The sequence below is a fragment of the Bolinopsis microptera genome, chromosome 11 (assembly GCF_026151205.1).
Source record: "Bolinopsis microptera isolate Bmic1 chromosome 11, MBARI_Bmic_1.0, whole genome shotgun sequence".
NCBI lineage: Eukaryota > Metazoa > Ctenophora > Tentaculata > Lobata > Bolinopsidae > Bolinopsis > Bolinopsis microptera.
This window is the reverse complement of record NC_087082.1, coordinates 18679090-18706843: the sequence shown is the minus strand read 5'-3', so window position 1 is coordinate 18706843 and position 27754 is coordinate 18679090. Positions and strand designations below refer to the sequence as shown.

At 38.2% G+C, this 27754-nt stretch overlaps 2 protein-coding genes across 2 annotated transcripts in view; both read right to left on the bottom strand.

The window, feature by feature from the left end:
- LOC134823189 (polyunsaturated fatty acid 5-lipoxygenase-like) overlaps positions 1-27754 on the bottom strand; it is a 1185970-nt gene that overhangs the window by 32547 nt on the left and 1125669 nt on the right. The window lies entirely within an intron of this gene.
- Positions 378-19155, bottom strand: LOC134823721 (basement membrane-specific heparan sulfate proteoglycan core protein-like). The gene is made up of 22 exons (XM_063835253.1): positions 18899-19155; positions 17925-18149; positions 16995-17156; positions 12068-12370; positions 9660-9969; positions 7915-8141; positions 7179-7469; positions 6741-7031; positions 6302-6592; positions 5845-6135; positions 5389-5679; positions 4950-5240; positions 4511-4801; positions 4054-4344; positions 3598-3888; positions 3140-3430; positions 2701-2991; positions 2243-2533; positions 1804-2094; positions 1346-1636; positions 907-1197; positions 378-742 (listed from the first exon to the last, which is right to left on the bottom strand). Exons 1-22 carry the CDS (start codon positions 19074-19076, stop codon positions 378-380), a joined length of 6135 nt encoding a protein of 2044 aa, XP_063691323.1. The 5' UTR covers positions 19077-19155.

The following is a 27754-nucleotide window of genomic DNA, read 5'->3' as shown; positions in this document are numbered from 1 at the left end:
GCATTAGCGTTTAAAGAACATACCATAAACGTTTAGATTGACAGTGGTATCAGAGAAGTTGGAATCAGGTAAAGATCCGGAAGTCACTCTGCAAGTGTAGGCAGTATCTTCGTTGACAAGAGTCCCGTCTACGGCAAGAGTTGATGTCTGTGTCCCATCAGAGAAACTTCCTTGGGTAGGTACGAGCTTATCGCCTGGAACAGGTCCTGTACTTGTTCGCCAGGTCACTGCTGCTGTTCCTGTTATGCCAGTGATGATACACGAAATCGTTGCGTAAGAGCCTTTCTTCATTTCTGTGTTAACTGATTCAACGTCTGAAGTGAGTTTTGGTAAATTTACAAATTCTATAAATTCTACAATTTACAACCAACGGATCATCAAAACAATTCCGTTAACTGAATTGAATTAGAATATGGAGATTGGAAATTATTGTTAGCGTTAAAGAACATACCATAAACGTTTAGATTGACAGTGGTATCAGAGAAGTTGGAATCAGGTAAAGATCCGGAAGTGACTCTGCAAGTGTAAGCAGTATCTTCGTTGACAAGAGTTCCGTCTATAGCAAGAGTTGACGTCTGTGTCCCTGCAGAGTGCCTTTCTTGAACAGGGGTGAACTTTTCAGCTGAAACAGGTCCTGTACTAGTTCGCCAGGTAACTGCTGCTGTTTCTGTTATGCCAGTGATGATACACGAAATCATTGCGTAAGAACCTTTCTTCACTTCTGTGATAACTGATTCAACGTCTGAAGTGAGTTTTGGTAAATTTACAAATTCTACAATTTATAACCGACAAATCATGAATCATTTCCTTGATCTGATGTGAATTGAAATATGCAGGAAGGATAAAAATTAGTTCATGAATCGATAAATAGATTGTAAGCTTACTGTTAGCGTCTAAAGAACATACCATAAACGTTTAGATTAACAGTGGTATCAGAGAAGTTGGAATCAGGTAAAGATCCGGAAGTTACTCTGCAAGTGTAGGCAGTATCTTCATTTACAAGAGTTCCGTCTACAGCAAGAGTTGATGTTTGTGTCCCTGAAGAGTGACTTCCTTGAACAGGGGTGAACTTTTCAGCTGGAACTGGTCCTGTACTTGTTCGCCAGGTCACTGCTGCTGTTTCTGTTATACCAGTGATGATACACGAAATCGTTGCGTAAGAGCCTTTCTTCACTTCTGTGTTAACTGATTCAACGTCTGAAGTGAGTTTTGGTAACTTTAAAAATTCTACAAATTCTACAATTTACAACCAACGGATCATCAAAACAATTCCGTTAACTGAACTGAATTAGAATATGGAGATTGGAGGTGAGATAGAAATTACTGTTAGCGTTAAAGAACATACCATAAACGTTTAGATTGACAGTGGTATCAGAGAAGTTGGAATCAGGTAAAGATCCTGAAGTGACTCTGCAAGTGTAGGCAGTATCTTCGTTGACAAGAGTTCCGTCTACGGCAAGAGTTGACGTCTGTGTCTCTGCAGAGTAACTTCCTTGGACAGTGGTGAACTTTTCAGCTGAAACAGGTCCTGTACTTGTTCGCCAGGTCACAGCTGCTGTTTCTGTTATGCCAGTGATGATACACGAAATCGTTGCGTAAGAGCCTTTCTTCACTTCTGTGTTGACTGATTCAACGTCTGAAATGAGTTTTGGTAAATTTACAAATTCTACAATTTATAACCGACAAATCATGAAATCATTTCCTTGATCTGATGTGAATTGGAATATGGAGGAAGGATAGAAATTAGTTCATGAATCGAAAAATATATCACACAATTACTGCATTAGCGTTTAAAGAACATACCATAAACGTTTAGATTGACAGTGGTATCAGAGAAGTTGGAATCAGGTAAAGATCCGGAAGTGACTCTACAAGTGTAGGCAGTATCTTCGTTGACAAGAGTCCCGTCTACGGCAAGAGTTGATGTCTGTCTCCCATCAGAGTAACTTCCTTGGGTAGGGACGAGCTTATCGCCTGGAACAGGTCCTGTATTTGTTCGCCAGGTCACTGCTGCTGTTTCTGTTATGCCAGTGATGATACACGAAATCGTTGCGTAAGAGCCTTTCTTCACTTCTGTGTTGACTAATTCAACGTCTGAAGTGAGTTTTGGTAAATTTACAAATTCTACAAATTCTACAATTTACAACCAACGGATCATCAAAACAATTCCGTTAACTGCATTGAATTAGAATATGGAGATTGGAGGTGAGATAGAAATTACTGTTAGCGTTAAAGAACATACCATAAACGTTTAGATTGACAGTGGTATCAGAGAAGTTGGAATCAGGTAAAGATCCTGAAGTGACTCTGCAAGTGTAGGCAGTATCTTCGTTGACAAGAGTTCCGTCTACGGCAAGAGTTGACGTCTGTGTCTCTGCAGAGTAACTTCCTTGGACAGTGGTGAACTTTTCAGCTGAAACAGGTCCTGTACTTGTTCGCCAGGTCACAGCTGCTGTTTCTGTTATGCCAGTGATGATACACGAAATCGTTGCGTAAGAGCCTTTCTTCACTTCTGTGTTGACTGATTCAACGTCTGAAATGAGTTTTGGTAAATTTACAAATTCTACAATTTATAACCGACAAATCATGAAATCATTTCCTTGATCTGATGTGAATTGGAATATGGAGGAACGATAGAAATTAGTTCATGAATCGAAAAATATATCACACAATTACTGCATTAGCGTTTAAAGAACATACCATAAACGTTTAGATTGACAGTGGTATCAGAGAAATTGGAATCAGGTAAAGATCCGGAAGTGACTCTACAAGTGTAGGCAGTATCTTCGTTGACAAGAGTCCCGTCTACGGCAAGAGTTGATGTCTGTCTCCCATCAGAGTAACTTCCTTGGGTAGGGACGAGCTTATCGCCTGGAACAGGTCCTGTACTTGTTCGCCAGGTCACTGCTGCTGTTTCTGTTATGCCAGTGATGATACACGAAATCGTTGCGTAAGAGCCTTTCTTCACTTCTGTGTTAACTGATTCAACGTCTGAAGTGAGTTTTGGTAAATTAACAAATTCTACAAATTCTACAATTTACAACCAACGGATCATCAAAACAATTCCGTTAACTGAATTGAATTAGAATATGGAGATTGGAGGTGAGATAGAAATTACTGTTAGCGTTAAAGAACATACCATAAACGTTTAGATTGACAGTGGTATCAGAGAAGTTGGAATCAGGTAAAGATCCTGAAGTGACTCTGCAAGTGTAGGCAGTATCTTCGTTGACAAGAGTTCCGTCTACAGCAAGAGTTGACGTCTGTGTCCCTGCAGAGTAACTTCCTTTGACAGGGGTGAGCTTTTCAGCTGGAACAGGTCCTGTACTTGTTCGCCAGGTCACTGCTGCTGTTTCTGTTATGCCAGTGATGATACACGAAATCGTTGCGTAAGAGCCTTCCTTCACTTCTGTGTTGACTGATTCAACGTCTGAAATGAGTTTTGGTAAATTTACAAATTCTTCAATTTATAACCGACAAATCATGAAATCATTTCCTTGATCTGATGTGAATTGGAATATGGAGGAAGGATAGAAATTAGTTCATGAATCGAAAAATATATCACACAATTACTGCATTAGCGTTTAAAGAACATACCATAAACGTTTAGATTGACAGTGGTATCAGAGAAGTTGGAATCAGGTAAAGATCCGGAAGTGACTCTGCAAGTGTAGGCAGTATCTTCGTTGACAAGAGTCCCGTCTACGGCAAGAGTTGACGTCTGTCTCCCATCAGAGTAACTTCCTTGGGTAGGGACAAGCTTATCACCTGGAACAGGTCCTGTACTTGTTCGCCAGGTCACTGCTGCTGTTCCTGTTATGCCAGTGATGATACACGAAATCGTTGCGTAAGAGCCTTTTTTCACTTCTGTGTTAACTGATTCAACGTCTGAAGTGAGTTTTGGTAAATTTACAAATTCTAAAATTTATAACCGACAAATAATGAAATCATTTCCTTGGTCTGATGTGAATTGGAATAAGAAGGAAGGATAAAAATTAGTTCATGAATCGATTAATAGATTGTAAGCTTACTGTTAGCGTCTAAAGAACATACCATAAACGTTTAGATTGACAGTGGTATCAGAAAAGTTGGAATCAGGTAAAGATCCGGAAGTGACTCTGCAAGTGTAGGCAGTATCTTCGTTGACAAGAGTTCCGTCTACAGCAAGAGTTGATGTTTGTGTCCCTGCAGAGTAACTTCCTTGAACAGGGGTAAACTTATCGCCTTGAACAGGTCCTGTACTTGTTCGCCAGGTAACTGCTGATGTTTCTGTTATGCCAGTGATGATACACGAAATCATTGCGTAAGAGCCTTTCTTCACTTCTGTGTTAACTGATTCAACGTCTGAAATGAGTTTTGGTAAATTTACAAATTCTACAATTTATAACTGACGGATCATGAAATCATTTCCTTGATCTGATGTGAATTGGAGTATGAAGAAAGGATAAAAATTCGTTCATGAATCGAAAAATATATCGCACAATTACTGCATTAGCGTTTAAGAACATACCATAAACGTTTAGATTGACAATGGTATCAGAGAAGTTGGAATCAGGTAAAGATCCGGAAGTGACTCTGCAAGTGTAGGCAGTATCTTCGTTGACAAGAGTCCCGTCTACTTTAAGAGTTGATGTCTGTGTCCCATCAGAGTAACTTCCTTGGGTAGGGACGAGCTTATCGCCTGGAACAGGTCCTGTACTTGTTCGCCAGGTAACTGTTGCTGTTTCTGTTATGCCAGTGATGATACACGAAATCGTTGCGTAAAAGCCTATCTTCACTTCTGTGTTAACTGATTCAACGTCTGAAGTGAGTTTTGGTAAATTTACAAATTCTACAAATTCTACAATTTAAAACCAACGGATCATCAAAACAATTCCGTTAACTGAATTGAATTAGAATATGGAGATTGGAGTTGAGATAGAAATTACTGTTAGCGTTAAAGAACATACCATAAACGTTTAGATTGACAGTGGTATCAGAGAAGTTGGAATCAGGTAAAGATCCGGAAGTGACTCTGCAAGTGTAGGCAGTATCTTCGTTGACAAGAGTTCCGTCTACAGCAAGAGTTGACGTCTGTGTCCCTGCAGAGTAACTTCCTTTGACAGGGGTGAACTTTTCAGCTGGAACAGGTCCTGTACTTGTTCGCCAGGTCACTGCTGCTGTTTCTGTTATGCCATTGATGATACACGAAATCGTTGCGTAAGAGCCTTTCTTCACTTCTGTGTTAACTGATTCAACGTCTGAAGTGAGTTTTGGTAAATTTACAAATTCTACAAATTCTACAATTTAAAACCAACGGATCATCAAAACAATTCCGTTAACTGAATTGAATTAGAATATAGAGATTGGAGTTGAGATAGAAATTACTGTTAGCGTTAAAGAACATACCATAAACTTTAAGATTGACAGTGGTATCAGAGAAGTTGGAATCAGGTAAAGATCCGGAAGTGACTCTGCAAGTGTAGGCAGTATCTTCGTTGACAAGAGTTCCGTGTATGGCAAGAGTTGACGTCTGTGTCCCTGCAGAGTAACTTCCTTGGACAGGGGTGAACTTTTCAGCTGGAACAGGTCCTGTACTTGTTCGCCAGGTCACTGCTGCTGTTTCTGTTATGCCAGTGATGATACACGAAATCGTTGCGTAAGAGCCTTTCTTCACTTCTGTGTTAACTGATTCAACGTCTGAAATGAGTTTTGGTAAATTTACAAATTCTAAAATTTATAACCGACAAATAATGAAATCATTTCCTTGATCTGATGTGAATTGGAATAAGAAGGAAGGATAAAAATTAGTTCATGAATCGATGAATAGATTGTAAGCTTACTGTTAGCGTCTAAAGAACATACCATAAACGTTTAGATTGACAGTGGTATCAGAGAAGTTGGAATCAGGTAAAGATCCGGAAGTGACTCTGCAAGTGTAGGCAGTATCTTCGTTGACAAGAGTTCCGTCTACGGCAAGAGTTGATGTTTGTGTCCCTGCAGAGTAACTTCCTTGAACAGGGGTAAACTTATCGCCTGGAACAGGTCCTGTACTTGTTCGCCAGGTAACTGCTGATGTTTCTGTTATGCCAGTGATGATACACGAAATCATTGCGTAAGAGCCTTTCTTCACTTCTGTGTTAACTGATTCAACGTCTGAAATGAGTTTTGGTAAATTTACAAATTCTACAATTTATAACTGACGCATCATGAAATCATTTCCTTGATCTGATGTGAATTGGAACATGAAGAAAGGATAGAAATTCGTTCATGAATCGAAAAATATATCGCACAATTACTGCATTAGCGTTTAAGAACATACCATAAACGTTTAGATTGACAGTGGTATCAGAGAAGTTGGAATCAGGTAAAGATCCGGAAGTGACTCTGCAAGTGTAGGCAGTATCTTCGTTGACAAGAGTTCCGTCTACGGCAAGAGTTGACGTCTGTGTCCCTGCAGAGTGTCTTCCTTGGGTAGGGACGAGCTTATCGCCTGGAACAGGTCCTGTACTTGTTCGCCAGGTCACTACTGCTGTTTCTGTTATGCCAGTGATGATACACGAAATAGTTGTATAAGAGCCTTTCTTCACTTCTGTGTTAACTGATTCAACGTCTGAAGTGAGTTTTGGTAAATTTACAAATTCTACAAATTCTACAATTTACAACCAACGGATCATCAAAACAATTCCGTTATCTGAATTGAATTAGAATATGGAGATTGGAGGTGAGATAGAAATTACTGTTAGCGTTAAAGAACATACCATAAACGTTTAGATTGACAGTGGTGTCAGAGAAGATGGAATCAGGTAAAGATCCGGAAGTGACTCTGCAAGTGTAGGCAGTATCTTTGTTGACAAGAGTTCCGTCTACGGCAAGAGTTGACTTCTGTGTCCCTGCAGAGTAACTTCCTTGGACATGGGTGAACTTTTCAGCTGGAACAGATCCTGTACTTGTTCGCCAGGTCACTGCTGCTGTTCCTGTTATGCCAGTGATGATACACGAAATCGTTGCGTAAGAGCCTTTCTTCACTTCTGTGTAAACTGATTCAACGTCTGAAGTGAGTTTTGGTAAATTTACAAATTCTACAAATTCTACAATTACAACCAACGGATCATCAAAACAATTCCGTTAACTGAATTGAATTAGAATATGGAGATTGGAGGTGAGATAGAAATTACTGTTAGCGTTAAAGAACATACCATAAACGTTTAGATTGACAGAGGTATCAGAGAAGTTGGAATCAGGTAAAGATCCGGAAGTGACTCTGCAAGTGTAGGCAGTATCTTCGGTTACGAGAGTTCCGTCTACGGCAAGAGTTGATGTTTGTGTCCCTGCAGAGTGACTTCCTTGAACAGGGGTGAACTTTTCAGCTGGAACTGGTCCTGTACTTGTTCGCCAGGTCACTGTTGCTATTTCTGTTATGCCAGTGATGATACACGAAATCGTTGCGTGAGAGCCTTTCTTCACTTCTATGTTAACTGATTCAACATCTGAAGTGACGTTTCATGGTTATCAGTTATCAACATAATATCAGTATCATAATTTGTTCAACAATATAACGGATCATTTATCGGGGCCAAGTCGGTGGTTGCACCAACGACCAAAACGAGATGTTTGTATGTTGTAGCGCATTCATGATCAATGATCAAGTAAAGAAATTAAGAAAAGCTTGAACTACTTATTAACACAATGATGTATAAGATGAAGTAACGTTTCATGGTTATCAGTTTGGTACAATTAAGGGTTATATTAGGGTTAGAAACAGAAGGTTCTTCGACTTGTTTACTGAACAATATTTTATGGTATCAAATTACTTTTAACCCAATTATACAAGGTGTCCTTTAATTTATGATGTTGACTCACCAATTCCATCACACTGTAAAAACACATCTTCATCGTGATCACAATCGTTCGATAATGAAATTGTACACGAACTCCATTCACCGCTGCTGCATGAAACGTCGTCCAGGGTAATATCATAATTTGACTGGATGCCCCATTTATTGCCGGATGTCCAACTCATTCGACCAAAGTATCCCATTTCACGACAAATTGCATCAGCTGAGTCTTTAGTGAAATAATCGTCACAAACTGTTCCTCCGTCGCTGATTAGTAACCCAAGAATGCCAGCTCCAATAGTATCACCATGAGAGTCCACCAGACTAAAATCTGTGAGTTGAATTCATTAACAAAAATAATTGCGCTGGTAAGCAGACGCTCGATTTCCATCAACCGTAAGCATTGCCTTTTAAAATGTAAAATTACGATTAACGATCGTTTCATGTTGGTCAAAATATCAAATAATGGTTCTTTACTCATCATTCTTGGGGCGCTACAGAGCACAAAATGGATGGGTTGCCATTGTCAATTATTCAAATTTTAAAAGTTAAATGACCGGACACCGTAGCCTGTGTGGTGATATGCAGTTAAAACTTTGAAGAAAAAAAGCCATGTTAAGGAATGGTTGTTTACAACTTTACATAAGTTGTTAGATTAAATAAAATGGTAGTCGTGAAATCCGTAGTAGGTAGGTAATGTAACTCATAATATGATAATAACATTTATGGTCTATTTCGTATAACAAATTTTCTTTTGATTGGTCGGCGTCGACAGTAAGCCTTCCTTACGGTGGCTTTCACAACGCGTCCCCATTCTCCAACTCCTGCTGCCGGAGATAGAGACTTTCAAATTATATACCATAAATATATTAAACATAGATATCGACAACAGACTCCGAGAGTCTTGAAGTTCTGTTACCACCGCCCCTGTTGCAACCCCGCCGGGTTAACGACGGAGAGACAGGGACTTCCAGGGGAGTTCATGGCCTGCTACGTGAAAATCGTAGGAGTTTGCAATGTTCCTGTAACGTCACTCTGTCACTGTAGACCGCTCCTCTATCGTTGTTTTGAGTGTCCGATCCATAACCAAATCCTAGGGTACACGAGACGTGGTAGCCTGTGAGCGTGTTAAATCCTGGGGTTTCTGCACGAGACGTTGTAGTCTGTGAGCGTGTAGACCGCTCCTCTATCGTTGTTTTGAGTGTCCGATCCAAAACCAAATCCTGGGGTTAAAACGTCATGTGGGAGCCTGTGAGCGTGTTATTTTCCTGCGGAAGGTGTTATTTGCCTGTGGGAAAAGCGGTTATGCTGCGGGTCTAAGGTTAGTAAAGGCTATTATAGCCTTTCCTTTGTTGTTGAGATGCCTAGTCCCTTCCTTTGCATAGGTTAGAAACACCCATGCACCTCCCGTTCGAGTCACCCACCCCACACCGCGTGGAGGTTCGGTGAGGTTTTTTGTGGGGCCGTATAACAAATCAATTATTCGACAATCATGTTCAACGTAATATCAGCATCATAATTTGTTCAACAATATAACGGATTACTAATATCATTATCGGGAGCCAAGTCGGTAGTTGCACCAAGCACTCACAACAAAACGAGATGTTTGTATGTTGTACCGCATCATGATCAATGATCAAGTAAAGAAAAGCTTGAACTACTTAACACATGTATAAAATGAAGTGACGTTTCATGGTTATCAGTTTGGTACAATTAAGGGTTATATTAGGGTTAGAAACGGAAGGTGCTTCCACTTGTTTACTGAACAATATTTTATGGTATCAAATTAGTAATTACTTTTAACCAAATTATACAGGGTGTCCTTTAATTTATGATGTTGACTCACCAATTTGATAACACTGTAAAAACACATCTTTACTGTGATCACAATTGTTCGATAATGAAAATGTACACGAACTCCATTCACCGCTGCTGCATGAAACGTCGTCCAGGGTAATATCATAATTTGACTGGATGCCCCACTTATTACCGGATGTCCAAGTCATTTGACCCATGTATCCCATTTCACGACAAATAGCATCAGCTGAGTAATCAGTGAAATAATCGTGACAAACTGTTCCTCCATTGCTGATTAGTAACCCAAGAATGCCAGCTCCAATAGTATCACCATGAGAGTCCACCAGACTAAAATCTGTGAGTTGAATTCATTAACAAGTATAATTGCACCGGTTACCGGACGCTAGATTTCCATCAACCGTAGGCATTGCCTTTAAAATGTAAAATTACAATTAATGATCGTTTCATGTTGGTCAAACTATCAAATAATGGTTCTTTATTCATCATTCTTGGGGCGCTACAGAGCACAAAATGGATGGGTTGCCATTGTCAATTATTCAAATTTGAAAAGTTGAATGACTGGATACCGTAGCCTGCGCCTGTGTGGTGATATGCAGTCAAAACTTTGAAGAAAAAAAGTTATGTGAAGGAATGCTAGTTTACAAGTTTACATAAGTTGTTAGATTAAATAAAATGGTAGTCGTGAAATCCGTAGTAGGTAATGTAACTCCTAATAACATTTATGGTCCATTTCGTATACCTAACAAATCAATCACTCGACAATCATGTTTAACATAATATCAGCATCATAATTTGTTCAACAATATAACGGATTACAAATATCATTATCGGGGCCAAGTCGGTGGTTGCACCAAGCATTCACAACAAAACGAGATTTTTGTATGTTGTACCGCAATCATGATCAATGATCAAGTAAAGAAAAGCTTGAACTTCTTAACACATTTATAAGATGAAGTAACGTTTCATGGTTATCAGTTTGGTACAATTAAAGGTTATGTTAGGGTAGGGAGTGCACGATAAAAATAAACTTGCTCGGATTTTCAAAATTTTTGTACCATTGTTTTCTAGAGACTGTGAGAATTTTCACAGTACTAAATTTGCAATACCTTTTTGGAATAAAATTAGAGGAGATGAAGAGTGGCGAGAGTCAGTGCTATTAGAATCAAAGCTCTGTTCAGAAAGAGATATTGTCAACAGACGCAACAAAGCCAATGTTGCCTTTTACACCTACAAGAAAGTCTGGTTGAATAGTTCTGTTCAGATCAGTGAGAGTAGAAAGCTGAAGCTGTACGAAGCTCTTGTCACTTCAGTGTTGTTGTATAACTGTAGCAGCTGGGCTGCTCCTGAAACCGTAATGGCATCTGTCGACGTTCTTCAAAGAAAGCATCTGAGACAGATAATCAACACCTATTGGCCTACGGTTATCAGTAACGAGAATTTATATAAGAGATGTAATGTCAGACCCCTTACTGAAAGGATCAAGAAAGCAAGATGGAAGATGCTTGGGCACGTTCTCAGAAGCGGTGATGACACTCCCGCTTTCTTATCTTTTAGATTTGCATGTTTAGGATGTTTTGACTACAAAGGAAGGAGGGGCAGACCTCGTTCGAATTTATTTGATTTATTATTAAAAGACTTTATGACAAAGAATATTATTGTGATTGTAAATAAAAGATTTAGTTTAAGTAATTTCAACGATTTAGTGTACAAAGCTCATGATAGACGCTTATGGAGAAGCTATGGGTGAGTCGAGACTACTCGGCCACTCGATTTTATGATTTATTTTCTATTATCTTGTGTTTGCTGTATATAGTTGATTAATAATTTTTGGAATGATCAGTGAGTTTCGCCTATGTGCCATATTTGATGGTGCGCGGCTTTAGCAAGCAAAATTAGGCGTAAAAGTCGCGTAATTTGACGAAATTCGTTGATTTTTGTCGTATTATTCTGTCATATCTTCGGTTCCTGAACATGAATCATGCTGAAAATTTGTCAGAACTTTTTAATCATACTTAACTACCGAACCTAATTTAGTTTGGAGAGATTGGTCTTGATTAAGAGGTCTAAAAATGATAAAATAGGTATAAATTCGTTGATAACTCAAATTCTGACCATCAAAATTGCTCAAACTAAATTAGGTTCAGTAGAACATAAGTGTTTACGTAAGCTGACCAAATTTCAACAAAATTGTTATATGGGAAGTATTATAACTTTTTGATTGTTTCCGAAATAATGTGCTGGCCGAAATACGAGCTAAAAAACCATTAAATGGTCAGCGCGCGCGTCTTACTGTCGATGGCGCACTGCTTAGTTAGGGCTAGAAACGGAAGGTGCTTCGACTTGTTTACTCATTACTGAACAATATTTTATGGTATCAAATTACTTTTAACCCAGTTATACAGGGTGTCCTTTAATTTATGATGTTGACTCACCTCCATCACACTGTAAAAACACATCTTTACTGTGACCACAATTGTTCGATAGTGAAAATGTACACGAACTCCATTCACCGCTGCTGCATGAAACGTCGTCCAGGGTAATATCATAATTTGACTGGATGCCCCACTTATTACCGGATGTCCAACTCACTTGACCAAAATATCCCATTTGACGACAAATGGCATCAGCTGAGTAACCAGTGAAATAATCGTCACAAACTGTTCCTCCATCGCTGATTAGTAACCCAAGAATGTTAGCTCCAATAGTATCACCATGAGAGTCCACCAGACTAAAATCTGTGAGTTGAATTCATTAACAAGAATATTTGTGCCGGTTACCGGACGCTAGATTTCCATCAACCGTAGGCATTGCCTTTAAAATGTAAAATTACAATTAATGATCGTTTCATGGACCTTTTGCTCACAAACTCTGAGTCTAATATCAGTGACCTAATGGTAGGTGAGCGAGATAGCTTCTGTAAGTCTGATCATTTTACAATCAACTTTAAGATCAACATTAAGGTAAATAGGAAGAAGCCGGTTAAACGTATGTGCTATAACTATAAAAACGTGAACTGGGAGAGGCTAAACCATGAACTCCGGCACACAGACTGGAATGCATTGCTTAATGGCACAGAACCTGAAATTGGGTGGAAAAAATTTAAGGAAAAACTTTTCAATATCACTGACAAATTCATCAAGAAATGCTCAGTTAAGACAGATGGACAAGATCCATGGTTTGACTCAGTGTGCTATGATGCATGGTGCAAGAAAATAAGACTGCATAAAGATAGACATAAAAGCGATAGAGCCCAAATAGCGTTCTCCCTCGCCAGGAAAAACTTCAAAAATGTGGTTGCTCAAAAAATGCGAGAAACATTAAATGAATCAGATGATAGCGCTCTTGTAACAAAAAAATTCTGGTCATATGTAAAATCAAAAACAGCTAGTCAAAGAATTCCTGAGTTTGTAAGCTACAACGGCATTGTCCGCAACTGCCCAGAGGACCAGGCCAACTTATTTAATGGCTTTTTCTTCGAGCAGTTCTCTGAAGCATCATTATACGACATAGATATTGATTATTCAAATGATTGGCGCTTTGATATTGCATTTGACCACCAAAGGGTCCGCAAAATCCTTTCAAATATTAACTCTAACAAAGCTTATGGGCCTGATGGTATTCATGGGAAACTTTTGAAAAACTGTGCTGTTGGGCTTGCATACCCATTATCACTATTATTTCATTCATGTTACAACATTGGGACATTACCTAGGGAGTGGAAACTGGGACACGTTGTACCCATATATAAAAAAGGTGATAAACATGAGGTTTTAAATTATAGGCCAATATCCCTTACATGCTTAATTACTAAAGTTCTTGAACGCATAATAAAAGATGAGCTACTTGCACTTACTAACGGCATGATCAACGATAAACAACACGAGCTTTCGAGCTGAAAGATCATGTGCAACTAATCTTGTAGGTCTATGTGACAGCCTAGCTCTCTCACTGAATGAAAATATGAGAACAGATGTTATGTAGTCTACTTTGATTTTGCCAAAGCTTTTGACTCGGTTAACCATGATCTTATATTATTTAAGCTAAAGAGCAAATTTGGTATTGATGGGAGGCTACTGAAATTCATCACTGATTATCTAAGAGACAGGCAACAACATGTCTTAATAAGTGGTAAGCTTTCTTTTATGAGAAACGCCCAGTCTGGTGTACCACAAGGGTCAATTTTGGGACCATTGATGTTCATTATGTTCATTGATGATAAATCAGTGGGGATTTCACCAGGCACACAACTGTCACTGTATGCCGATGATACTAAAATTTGGCGCAAGATTGTTTCGGAGTCTGATATCCTGCAACTGCAGAAGGACATTGATTATCTCCATGACTGGTCACTTTCTAATAAAATGAGATTTCATCCCGACAAATGTAAGGTCCTCACCGTCGCAGGAAGGATATCCGAAACAGTTTCCCTCCTTAGTGTCCTACCACTCTTTAACTTTGTATACTCCATGGGAAGAATCGCACTTGACTATGTCGATCATGAAAAGGATCTGGGTGTTTTTGTGACCAAGAATCTCGACTGGCAAGACCAGTGCTCTAAAGTCCTTTCAAAGGCCAACCAAAAATTAGGCATGGCAAGGAGAAATTGCTATTTTGTTCAAGATGAAAATCGTCGTAGAGTACTGTATCTCACTTTAATGAGAAGTCAATTTGAGCATTGCTCAGTTATATGGAGACCGGTCACAAAATCCCAGATAAGCAAGCTGGAGGGCCTCCAAAAGCGTGCTATTAAGTGGATTCTTCACGAGGAGTATATGAGTTATCCACCATCCACATACATTCAAAAATGCAGACAGCTTAAGATTATGCCCATAGAAGACCGCTTCGACTTTCTTGACCTTATTTTCTTCTTAAGAAATAGCCACATGGACCCCTTATGTTTTGTAAGCTCAATCTTACCACGAGCAAGCTCTAACGCTTTTGCTAAGAACTTTTACTTTAGGACCCATTCCAAATGGAATCATATTCCTCTAGCTATACGTGAGATAGAGACTATTTCTGAGTTCAAAAGCAAATTGACCTCCTACATGTGGGATAAAATTCTGCCGGAGGACTTTGATTATGATATAGATTATTCCCTTGAGACAGAGATGTGAGGCAGTTTACCTAAAAGCTAACATTATGTTCATAAGAGCTTAAATCCCTGCTGTCTGTATTTCTCATTTCTCATTTTAGTGCATATCATCACATCATGGATTTCACTTTATTATATGATTTGATTGCTTTTAATATTTTTGTGTGATTATATTTGAAATTCTATTTAAAATTCAAGATTTTCGTGGGCCCATTTTCGTGGGCCCATACTTGTGCAGCTCTCAACATCTGTGTTTTGGTGACCCTCAGGTCCTTTGATTACATACATTTTGTCCTAAAAAATCTGATCTTATCGGAGTCTTATACTTTTGAGAATATTTAATGTTGTTCATTCATTGTGTAAATTTGTATGTAATTGATCGATTTGAAAGATTTCAATAAAAAATGTTTGTCAAAATATCAAATAATGGTTCATCATTCTTGGGGTGCTATAGAGCACAAAATGGAGGGGTTGCCATTGTTAATTATTTAAATTAGCAATGCCCGGCTACCGTAGCCTGCGCCTGTGTGATGATATGCAGTTAAAACTTTGAAGAAAAAAAGCCATGTGAAGGAATGGTTGTTTACAACTTTACATAAGTTATTAGATTAAATAAAATGGTAGTCGTGAAATCCGTAGTAGGTAATGTAACTCCTAATAACATTTATGGTCCATTTCGTATAACAAATCAATCACTCGACAATCATGTTCAACATAATATCAGCATCATAATTTGTTCAACAATATAACGGATTACTAATATCATTAACGGGGCTAAGTCGGTGGTTGCACCAAGCACTCACAACAAAACGAGATGTTTGTATGTTGTAGCGCATCATGATCAATGATCAAGTAAAGAAAAGCTTGAACTACTTAACACATTTATAAGATGAAGTAACGTTTCATGGTTATATTAGGGTTAGAAACGGAAGGTGCTTCGACTTGTTTACTCATTACTGAACAATATTTTTTGGTATCAAATTACTTTTAACCCAATTATACAAGGTTTCCTTTAATTTATGATGTTGACTCACCAGTTGCATCACACTGTAAAAACACATCTTCATTGTGACCACAATTGTTCGATAATGAAAATGTACACGAACTCCATTCACCGCTGCTGCATGAAACATCGTCCAGGGTAATATCATAATTTGACTGGATGCCCCACTTATCACCATATGTCCATCTCATTTGACCAAAGTATCCCATTTTACGACAAATAGCATCAGCTGAGTTACGATTGAAATCATCGTCACAAACTGTTCCTCCATCGCTGATTAGTAACCCAAGAATGCCAGCTCCAATAGTATCACCATAAGAGTCCACCAGACTAAAATCTGTGAGTTGAATTCATTAACAAGAATAATTGCGCCGGTTAGCGGACGCTAGATTTCAATCAATCGTAGGCATTTGTCTTTAAAATGTAAAATTACAATTAACGATCGTTTCACGTTGGTCAAAATATCAAATAATGGTTCTTTATTCATCATTCTTGGGGCGCTACAGAGCACAAAATGGAGGGGTTGCCATTGTCAATTATTTAAATTTTAAAAGTTTAATGACCAGACACAGTAGCATGCGCGTGTGTGGTGATACGCAGTTAAAACTTTGAAGAAAAAAAGCCATGTGAAGAAATGCTTGTTTACAAGTTTATATAAGTTATTAAATTAAATAAAATGGTAGTCGTGCAATCCGTAGTAGGTAATGTAACTCATAATAACATTTTTGGTCCATTTCGTATGACAAATCAATCACTCGACAATCATGTTCAACATATTATATCAGCATCATAATTTGTTCAACAATATAACGGATTACTAATATCATTATCGGGAGCCAAGTCGGTGGTTGCACCAAGCACTCACAACAAAACGAGATGTTTGTATGTTGTACCGCATCATGATTAATGATAAAGTAAAGAAAAGCTTGAACTACTTAACACATGTATAAGATGAAGTAACGTTTCATGGTTATCAGTTTGGTATAATTAAGGGTTATATTAGGGTTAGAAACGGAAGGTGCTTCGACTTGTTTACTCATTACTGAACAATATTTTTTGGTATCAAATTACTTTTAACCCAATTATACAAGGTTTCCTTTAATTTATGATGTTGACTCACCAGTTCCATCACACTTTAAAAACACATCTTTACTGTGATCACAATTGTTCGATAATGAAAATGTACACGAACTCCATTCACCGCTGCTGCATGAAACGTCGTTCAGGCTAATATAATAATTTGACTGGATGCCCCACTTATTACCAGATGTCCAACTCATTTGACCAAAGTATCCCATTTCACGACAAATAGCATCAGCTGAGTAATCAGTGAAATAATCGTGACAAACTGTTCCTCCATCGCTGATTAGTAACCCAAGAATGCCAGCTCCAATAGTATCACCATGAGAGTCCACCAGACTAAAATCTGTGAGTTGAATTCATTAACAAAAATAATTGCGCCACTTGTTTTGTTTTGGCGGACGCTAGATTTCCATTCCACATTTACTATTTATAGTAAATTTATAGTAAATTTATAGTAAATTTATAGTTAATTTATAGTAAATTTATAGTAAATTTTTGTATCACGTGGTGACCCTCACTGTCGCTTCACCCTGTAAAGTTTCACCCTGTAGAGTTTCTACGATACAGGGGAGCCGCGCACTCGTGCGCGGCGGGTCATACAACGTATGACAAGTAAATTTAAAGTAATTTTATAATAAATATATAGTTAATTTTTAGTAAATTTATAGTAAATTTATAGTAAATTTATAGTAAATTTATAGTAAATTTATAAATTTAAGTATAAGCTCCAATCAGCTCACTTCAATCTTCATGATAATAATATTGATAAATTATGCATCAAATACGGGAAACATGCATGACACTTGAAATTCAGTTCAATTGATCAAGTAAAGAAAAGCTTGAACTTTAACACATGTATAAGATGAAGTAACGTTTCAAGGTTATCAGTTTGGTACAATTAAGGGTTATATTAGGGTTAGAAACGAAAGGTGCTTCCACTTGTTTACTCATTACTGAACAATATTTTATGGTATCAAATTACTTTTAACCCAATTATATACAGGGTGTCCTTTAATTTATGATGTTGACTCACCTCCATCACACTGTAAAAACACATCTTTACTGTGACCACAATTGTTCGATAATGAAAATGTACAGGAACTCCATTCACCGCTGCTGCATGAAACGTCGTCCAGGGTAATATCATAATTTGACTGGATGCCCCACTTATTACCAAATGTCCAACTCATTTGACCAAAGTATCCCATTTTACGACAAATAGCATTAGCTGAGTAATCAGTGAAATAATCGTCACAAACTGTTCCTCCATTGCTGATTAGTAACCCAAGAATGCCAGCTCCGATAGTATCACCATGAGAGTCCACCAGACTAAAATCTGTGAGTTGAATTCATTAACAAGAATAATTGCGCCGGTTAGCGGACGCTAGATTTCCATCAACCGTATGCATTGCGTTTTAAAATTTAAAATTACAATTAACGATCGTTTCATGTTGGTCAAAATATCGAATAATGGTTCTTTATTCATCATTCTTGGGGCGCTACAGAGCACAAAATGGAGGGGTTGCCATTGTCAATTACTTAAATTTTAAAAGTTAAATGACCGGACACCGTAGCCTGCGCCTGTGTGGTGATATGCAGTTAAAACTTTGAAGAATAAAATCCATGTGAAGGAATGGTTGTTTACAAGTTTACATAAGTTGTTAGATTAAATAAAATGGTAGTCGTGAAATCTGTAGTAGGTAATGTAACTCCTAATAACATTTATGGTCCATTTCGTATAAAAAATCAATCCCTCGACAATTATGTTCAACATAATTGTTAATATCAGCATCATAAATTGTTCAACAATATAACGGATTACTAATCATTATCGGGATTACTAATCATTATCGGGATTACTATCATTACTATCATTATCGGGAGCTAAGTCGGTGGTTGCACCAGGCACTCACAACAAAACGAAATGTTTGTATGTTGTACCGCATCATATTCATGATCAATGATCAAGTAAAGAAAAGCTTGAACTACTTAACACATGTATAAGATGAAGTATTATGGTATCAAATTACTTTTAAGTTTAACCCAATTATACAAGGTTTCCTTTAATTTATGATGTTGACTCACCAGTTCCATCACAATGTAAAAACACATCTTTACTGTGATCACAATTGTTCGATAGTGAAAATGTACACGAACTCCATTCACCGCTGCTGCATGAAACGTCGTCCAGGGTAATATCATAATTTGACTGGATGCCCCACTTATTACCAAATGTCCAACTCATTTGACCAAAGTATCCCATTTTACGACAAATAGCATTAGCTGAGTAATCAGTGAAATAATCGTCACAAACTGTTCCTCCATTGCTGATTAGTAACCCAAGAATGCCAGCTCCGATAGTATCACCATGAGAGTCCACCAGACTAAAATCTGTGAGTTGAATTCATTAACAAGAATAATTGCGCCGGTTAGCAGACGCTAGATTTCCATCAATCGTAAGCATTGCCTTTTAAATTGTAAAATTACGATTAACGATCGTTTCATGTTGGTCAAAATATCAAATAATGGTTCTTTATTCATTATTCTTGGGGCGCTACAGAGCACAAAATGGAGGGGTTGTCATTGTCAATTATTCAAACTTTAAAAGTTAAATGACCGGACACTGTATCCTGCGTCTGTGTGGTGATATGCAGTTAAAACTTTGAAGAAAAAAAGCCATGCGAAGGAATGGTTGTTTACAAGTTTACATAAGTTGTTAGATTAAATAAAATGGTAGTCGTGAAATCCGTAGTAGGTAGGTAATGTAACTCATAATAACATTTATCGTCCATTCCGTATAACAAATCAATCACTCAACAATCATGTTCAACATATTATCAGCATCATAATTTGTTCAACAATATAACGGATTACGAATATCATTATCGGGGCCAAGTCGGTGGTTGCACCAAGCACTCACAACAAAACGAGATGTTTGTAACTTGTAGCGCATCATGATCAATGATCAAGTAAATAAAAGCTTGAACTGCTTATTAACACATGTTTAAGATCCGGCAAATCAACCCTCATTGATCCTCCCTGTAACGACATGAGGCCCCATCCGTGCTCTCCGAGACCTAACCCTAACTGGTCCTGGTCCCTCATACTCTCATAGTCCGGCATCAATGACCCTCTATCGAAGTAGCTTGTTACAAACCTAGTCTCAATGTCCCGACAAAAGTTCCCAGCTCTGATCCTAATTGAAGGATTGGTTACACATCAGAGGATGGGTTTACGGTTGAGTCACACCTATGCTGGTTTCCAGAAGAATTATTCTATCAATTGCTAATATTGTAAATATTTAACCTATCGTCCGCGTCATCACTCTACCAATATTCACCGCGTACATAATATTATATATTACGCAATACTACCTAAAATCTATCAAATAATCACGGCTTACAGTTATTCAAATCAATTACCATAGAATTAAAATTGTATGCTTGGCACCGCGCATTTGAAAGTGTAATTCAAGCAATCGTCAAATCGTGCAAACGTATGCGGAGGGTAACCATGGCGACGACACCATTACTGCTCTGCGCTTGGAGATGCATTAAAATGGTGTATGCGGAGGATAATGCATGTTTTCCTTTCGTTGGCATCTGAATACATCGATCCATCAATCATTGATTCATATGTCAACTGCCGTTTAATACCGCTTAACAAATGCCCGGGTGTTAGACCAATTGGTATTGGCGAAACTGTAAGAAGAATAGTGGGAAAGGCTATCGCTTGGGCACTTAAGATGGATATTCAGGAAACAGCAGGACCATCACAAGTCTGCACAGGGCTAAAATTTGGTACTGAAGCAGCAGTCCATTTCATTAGACAGCAATTCCAAGTGGAATCTGCTGAAGCGTGTATATTGGTTGATGCGACAAATGCTTTCAATGCTGTTAATCGAATGGTGATGCTGCATAACATCCAGCGGCAATGTCCTGAATTTGCACCAATTGCCATCAATATGTACCGAGCTCCAAGTCGCTTGTTTGTCTGTGGGACTGAAATACCATCAGCAGAAGGCACTACCCAGGGTGACAATCTGGCAATGCCCCTATTTGCACTCGCAACACTTCCAATTTTACAGAAACTTAAAGAGCTAAGGAAAGTTATGCAAGTCTGGCTGGCCGACGACACGTCATCTGTTGGAACACTGATACATCTCAAAACCTGGTGGGATATGATAGTGGCAGAGGGAATTAAATATGGATATCATGTCAACCCGAGCAAATCATGTTTGATAATAAAACATCCATCGAGCATGGAGAGGGCTATGGAAATATTTGGAGAAAGCGGGATTGAGATAAAAATAACCGGACAGAGACATCTTGGAGCGGTTATTGGGTCAGAGGAATATAAACGACTTTACATCAATAATTTAGTTGAAGAATGGACCACAATGATCAACAAATTATCAGATTTTGGTCAATCCCAGCCACGAGCAGCATATGCAGCATTCACTCATGGGGTTAGGCACAAAATGACATACTTCATGAGAACAATCGAAGGACTAGATCAATACTTGCAACCTCTTGACATGCTTATCGATGAGAAATTTATACCGGCTTTATTTGGATGCCCTATTACACCATTAGAGAGAAGAACGGTTGCGCTACCCGTACGATGTGGGGGACTAGGCATACCAGTTTTATCAAAGTTGGCATCAGAGGAGTATAAAACATCCATGGAAGTGACTAAGTCCTTAGTAAAGGCCATGGCCGGAATTGAAACGGATATAGATCATGATTCCGAGTCGCTGAAAGAAATTCTAAAAGTGAGGGCAGAAAAGCATGAATTAGAATACACGTTAATCTGCAATGAAAGCAGTGATAGATCTACACGTGCAATTAATCAGGCAAGAGAAAAAGGAAGCTCAAGTTGGTTGACTGTCCTACCTCTTAAGTCTTATGGGTTCACATTGAACAAAGGGGAATTCAGGGATAGTCTACTTCTTCGATATAACAAAGACCTTCCACGATTACCTCAATCCTGTGTTTGTGGGGCCAAAATGGACATCAACCATGCTCTAAACTGTCCAAGAGGAGGCTACATCATCATCCGCCACAACTCAGTTAGGGATTTCATAGCCAAACAACTATCAACTGTTTGCAAAGACGTAGAATGTGAGCCCCACCTACAGACTTTAGACGGGGAGACTTTCTCAACAAGTACCACACTAACAGGAGACAATGCCTACCCTGACGTCCGTGCCAGGGGATTCTATCGTCCGGGACAAAACTCCTATTTCGACATAAAGTTTCTCAATCCCAATTCTGATTTCTGAGTCTTACCTCTCATCATCAACAGAAAAAATATACGAGAGAGCTGAGACTCAGAAGCGGAGGTTATACAACGAGAGAATATTGAATGTCGAACATGGGAGTTTCTGTCCACTGGTGTACTCTGTCACGGGTGGCAGCGGGCCAGAAGCGAGAACATTTTTTAGATTATTGTGTGAGAAAATAAGTTATAAAACTCAACAAAATTATTCAGATTTTGTCAATTTTTTAAGATGTAAATTATCATTTATTATCAGGAAGCTGGTTCTCCTGTGTATAAGAGGAACCAGATCTTCTGTCAATTCAGTTGACAAAGGTTGTGAAAGCAACTTTGAGTTCGCATGCTTTGTATCAAAGCTTAGCTAATTATGAGTCCTATGGACTCAATTAATTGTTGATTCAAATCTGGTCGATATACATTGTTGTAAATTATATTGTTATATATATTTAAAAAATGTTTTCCTTTGTGACACTTGACACGAAAAACCTACCTACCTAAGCTATTAAACCCATTCTCAATTTCTACCACTTCTAACCATCTTATACTTTTTGAGGAAATAAAAAGTTGATGGAAAAAATTCCATGTGGTTTCTTTCGCGCTAGATACTAGGGTACCGCGACATTTGACCCCCTGACAATTGACCCCCTAAGTAATTACACTGGGGTCAATTGTCGCGAGATCTATGGCTTAGTACGACAATTGACCCCCCCCCCCGCCCCCCGACAATTGACCCCCTATATAATTGTCGTGGAGTCAATTGTCGGGGGGTCGATTGTCGGGGGGGTCAATTGTTGCACACCCATACTTGGACAGTCTATTTTGATACAAACACAAATATAATTCAAAAATTAGTTATACTTCTAATTATTTATACTTTATACGAGTATACTGATATATAATAGTAGCCAGAAATAGCTAGCTTCTATAAGAGTATATTGAGCTGTGAGACAGAGCTGATATATTATGTATTATCACATCTCACCATATCATTTAAAAAAAAAAATTTTCATAAAAGAGCACACCAAACCGATATTTAAGCATAATAATATTCTAGCTATACAAAATCTCTATACATACCACAGTTACCTCGAGCTCTACAAGATAATGAAATTCCGTGCTCCAATATCCTTACATGAAGGTTACACGTGTTCCTCGAGGAAACCCTGCCTTCTAATCTGTCAGGCAGACCCACCTGACAATCACATGACACTAGATCAACCAAAATTTTTAACATTTTAACCCCAAAATTCAGAATGACTGACTTTACTACTAGTGTAATGTGCTTGCGAGGTAAGCTAAAACGTGCGCTATTAACGAATCAACATAATCACGCCCTGCTTGATTGGACTGTCAAAGATTTTGACTGCGCAAATCTTATTTCCCAAACATTATAACTGGCTGGTCACACACATCTCAATTAAAATTACCCTAGGCTACTGTTTTCCAAGTCTTGTCCTGTGAGTAAAGTATGTGTGAGAAAGTTTTAATAAAATTATTGTATATTTACTTTTGAATTTTAAAAATCTAATTTGAGAATGAAGTTTAAAGAAATTTTAATTAGCACTGTATAGTTTAAGATATTTATAGCTTATTATAACCATTGTTACAAAGGCCATAATCTTTCGCCAGCTCTCCAATATCCACCTTGAAAGCTTGAAGCTGCATTTTATATCCTTGAACTACACAATATAAACCAAAGAATGTTTTAGTGTAGACTTTTTGTCACAACAAGACTGCAACCTATAATAACAACTATAAACAGAACCCCTAATGTCTGCTTACAATTTTTCTTCTAGTCCTAATCTGAGCCTTGTCTCTATAAACTTAACTGAACTAGCGTTTCGGTGTGTGCAAAAGCTTCCAGGCACGCGCATTCCTTGCCCCGTTAGTTACCTGTCCTTCCAAAACCAAACTAGCAGTCAAGGACAAAAAGTCATACACCAAATGGGCATTATATTTTATGAATTGTTTTACATCTTTTTATTCTGTAAAAATGTGCTAAAATTAAATTTCTTGTTTCATTGAAAAAATTTCTTGTTTCATTGATATTATAACTGCACCCAGAAAAATCATGTTCACTTCTTAATTTATAGCTACTATGTACAGAAGAGTTGTCATGTGAACTCTACCCCAGATCTAGCCCATTTCTAGGTCAATTATCACAATATGATCTTCACAACAAACCGATGACATAACAAATGAGTGAGATATTAGACAATTTGTAAAATAGCGTGATGAGGCTCACTGGCTGCCACACCCTACTCGAATGAACCAAAGAAAAAAATTTTCCTGGACACCACGGGTCTCCCTTCCGCTCCAGTTATTAATAAATCTCGTTCTCAAACTGTTCTTGAGTTGTTAACACCGATCACATGGTTGTTTTTTGGGACACCCTGTATATTCACGGCCGATAACTGTGAGCTGCACCCCTTCAGATCCTGTTCCCACGCATTTACAGGTTCCCAATCAGCGACGTGATAGCTGATTCGTCATGCCAGATTTTCAAAACGACATTTGTGCCCCATCATCACTTTAAACTCTATGTGGCTCTAACTAAATATGATCTGAATTTCACAGAATAGGATATCATGATTAACAGGGCGGAACTGTCGTATTTGAATTAAGCACTTTTTATTCGTCATGATTGGGAATCGAGCGGTTTACTCGATTAATGTTTACTCAAAATTATAATACAAACAGTAATAGATATAAAATAGAAGAAAATTAAAGAATTGTTTTTAAAACAAACCCTCTGGAAAGGGCACTGCACATCGTCATCTTCCTATTACATGGTTACTTAATCTAGATTGGGTGAGAAAGGGCGCAACTGTCCGGCAACCATATCCACAAATTGTTTTTAACTTGGAACAGTTCAAGGTGATTTATGAACAGATTTATGAAAAGTTTGTTTAAATCATATTTTATTTTGTAGGCGTAGGTTTGTGTTAATTTTAGCATAATCGAGAAAAGTGATAACTAATCTGGTATAAAATCTTACCTATATCTCTTCCGATGATAACTATCTCAAATAAGTGGACCCAGGGATAATCACCCCCTCTAATAACCACTGTGTCTCCAATCTTACAATCAGAAGGAACGTTGTCAGGTATTATTCCATCCTCAGAGTACACTGACACGGGGAATCGAGTGGGATAGCTTCTGTAGTACCGACCACTAGCAGTACACACATCTCTCGAGCATGTGTGCTTGTTATACGCGAGTTTGTCAGAGTACATGTAATGGCGCACCTCCTCTACACAGTATGTCTTTCCTAGCTTAGCTTTAAACCAGGGGTCAGACTCTTGTGATGTATGAGCGAATGTGTCTAATTCCTTGTCTATGCCATTAGTTGCCACATAACCATAGTTATAGTAATACGTTGATGATAAAGAGACGGATACAGGTGTTATCTCGTTATCTACTGCAGATAAAATGTCACCTGAAATATAACCACGATAAAGTGTGTTTTAGCGATTAGCAATATAAACACTTACAGCTTTTCAGCTTTTGTAAATATAGCTATATACTTATATATAAACACTAGCTATATATGATATACGACTCGGTTTGAATCAATTATTCTGGAACGCCTCTTAATTCTGTTAAAATCATTATAATAACGAAACAATAAGTATCCTATTTATGACTTAAAATAGAAAACACAGACTTCTGCTTCAAGATGGTATAGTTGAAAATTAACCTTCAATGTGTAAACAAAACAGAGTCGTCAAACATATTTTCCAAATATTCATGATCGGTTGGTTGCTACATGTTGTTACTGAAATATTTAGAATCAAAAATCGCTTTAAAGTTTACATTATAAGATAATAATTACGTTTCGGACTGAAATGTCGCAATACATGCCGTTACCTGATTTCATGTCAGCCTCACACCATATGTTTCTGTCTAGTTCTATAATGTACCGTCACAATAGTGACTTTAATATACAATTGCAACGGTCGGTCAACATGATACATTTTTATATCAGTACAAGCCATTATTAATACTTATTCATTGCGATTAAAACAGTTGAAGGACACAATATAGACATGATTTTCTCATTTCAACGACATTGTAAGCCAAAGTTGTCTATCAAAACTATGAACGAATAAAAATTGGCATTTACTGGATTAATCAAGTAATCAGTAACAACGAACTGTATAAGCTCTGTGAAACGAAAAAATTGTTTGATAGTGTTAATAAACTAAAAGTAAAATGGATCATGTTAAGTCATGAGTTACGATCAGATTTTTTTTATTTCAAAATTCAAATAAAGTTTACATCAATGTATTACAGTTATATTAAATAGAAAAGACCACAATATCTCCTGTGAAGCAAAAACATGGAAAAATAGAGCTAGAAAAATATTCATGAGACTCAACACTGCCAGACTCAGCTGGAGTGAGAAACAATATGTAAAGCATCAAAGTAAAATTTATTTCGGCTGAACCAAAACACGGTGGTAAACTAAAACGAAGCACTAACTGTGCCAGCTATTCTGTGTTAACTACTGGAATTTGTTATCGAAATGTCAATAAATATGCATCCTTAAATTACATCGATGATGCATTTCAGTGTCCTCGGCGAGTATAAGTAGCTATAAAGCACTGAACTAATTTAGGTAGAAATAACATCGCTTATAGTTACCCCACACACGATTGATTTTCCATCGCATCTTACTGATCTTATTCGTAAAAATAAGAAATACTGGGTAACTAAAAATAGTAACCAAAGACAAAAGCACATTACAAATTCCTAATCATGGTGTTCTACTGTTCATAAAGGTGTACTGCAGTGGCGTAACGAAGGGCCCCGCTGACCCCGCTGTGCAGGGGGGCGCCGTCTTAGGGGGGAAGGGGGGGGGGGGGGGGGGGGGGGGGGGAGGGGGGCGCCAAATCGTCGTTTGAATGTGGGACAATTTCGAAAACTTAACTAAAGTACTAGCAAAACTGCGCGTTTTGTTCTAGATACACACTTTTTTAGAGATTTTACCGGCGCGGCGTATCCTCTAAAATCACCTAATTTGTTCAATTTTAGGGAGGGGCACCAAAAGGGGAGTGGGCGCCAACAGGGGGCGCCTTTTCGGCGGGGGGGGGGGGGGGGGGGGCGCCAACAGGCAACGTTACGCCACTGGTGTACTGTTGCTCCTATGAGAAGTAGAGCACCAGTACTATCCTATGAACAGCAGAGCACCAGTACCCTCCTATGAACAGTAGAGCACCAGTACTCTCCTATGAACAGCAGAGCACCAGTACCCTCCTATGAACAGTAGAGCACCGGTAGTCAGTACACTGCTATGAACAGTAGAGCACCATTACTCTCCTATGAACAGTAGAGCACCATTACTCTCCTATGAACAGTAGAGCATCAGTACTCTCCTATGAATAGAAGAGCACCATTATTCTCCTATGAACAGTCGAGCGCCAGTACTATCCTATGAACAGTAGCGCACCAGTACTCTTCTATGAACAGTAGAGCACCAGAACTCTCCTATGAACAGTAAAGTACCAGTACTCTCCTATGAACATTAGAGCGCCAGTACTCTCCTATGAACAGTAGAATACCAGTACTCTATTATGAACAGTAAAGCACCAGTGCACTGCTATGAACAGTAAAGTACCACTACTCTCCTATGAACAGTATAGCACCATTACTCTCCTA

Excerpts from the sequence above, each read along its gene's own strand:
- LOC134823721 (XM_063835253.1), bottom strand. The coding sequence starts at position 19,076 with ATGGGATACTTTGGTCAAATGAGTTGGACATTTGGTAATAAGTGGGGC. Across the intron at positions 5,680-5,844 it reads TGTCAATCTAAACGTTTATG|ACGTTGAATCAGTTAACACA; the intron begins GTATGTTCTTTA and ends AACTCATTTCAG. Across the intron at positions 1,198-1,345 it reads TGTCAATCTAAACGTTTATG|ACGTTGAATCAGTTAACACA; the intron begins GTATGTTCTTTA and ends AACTCACTTCAG.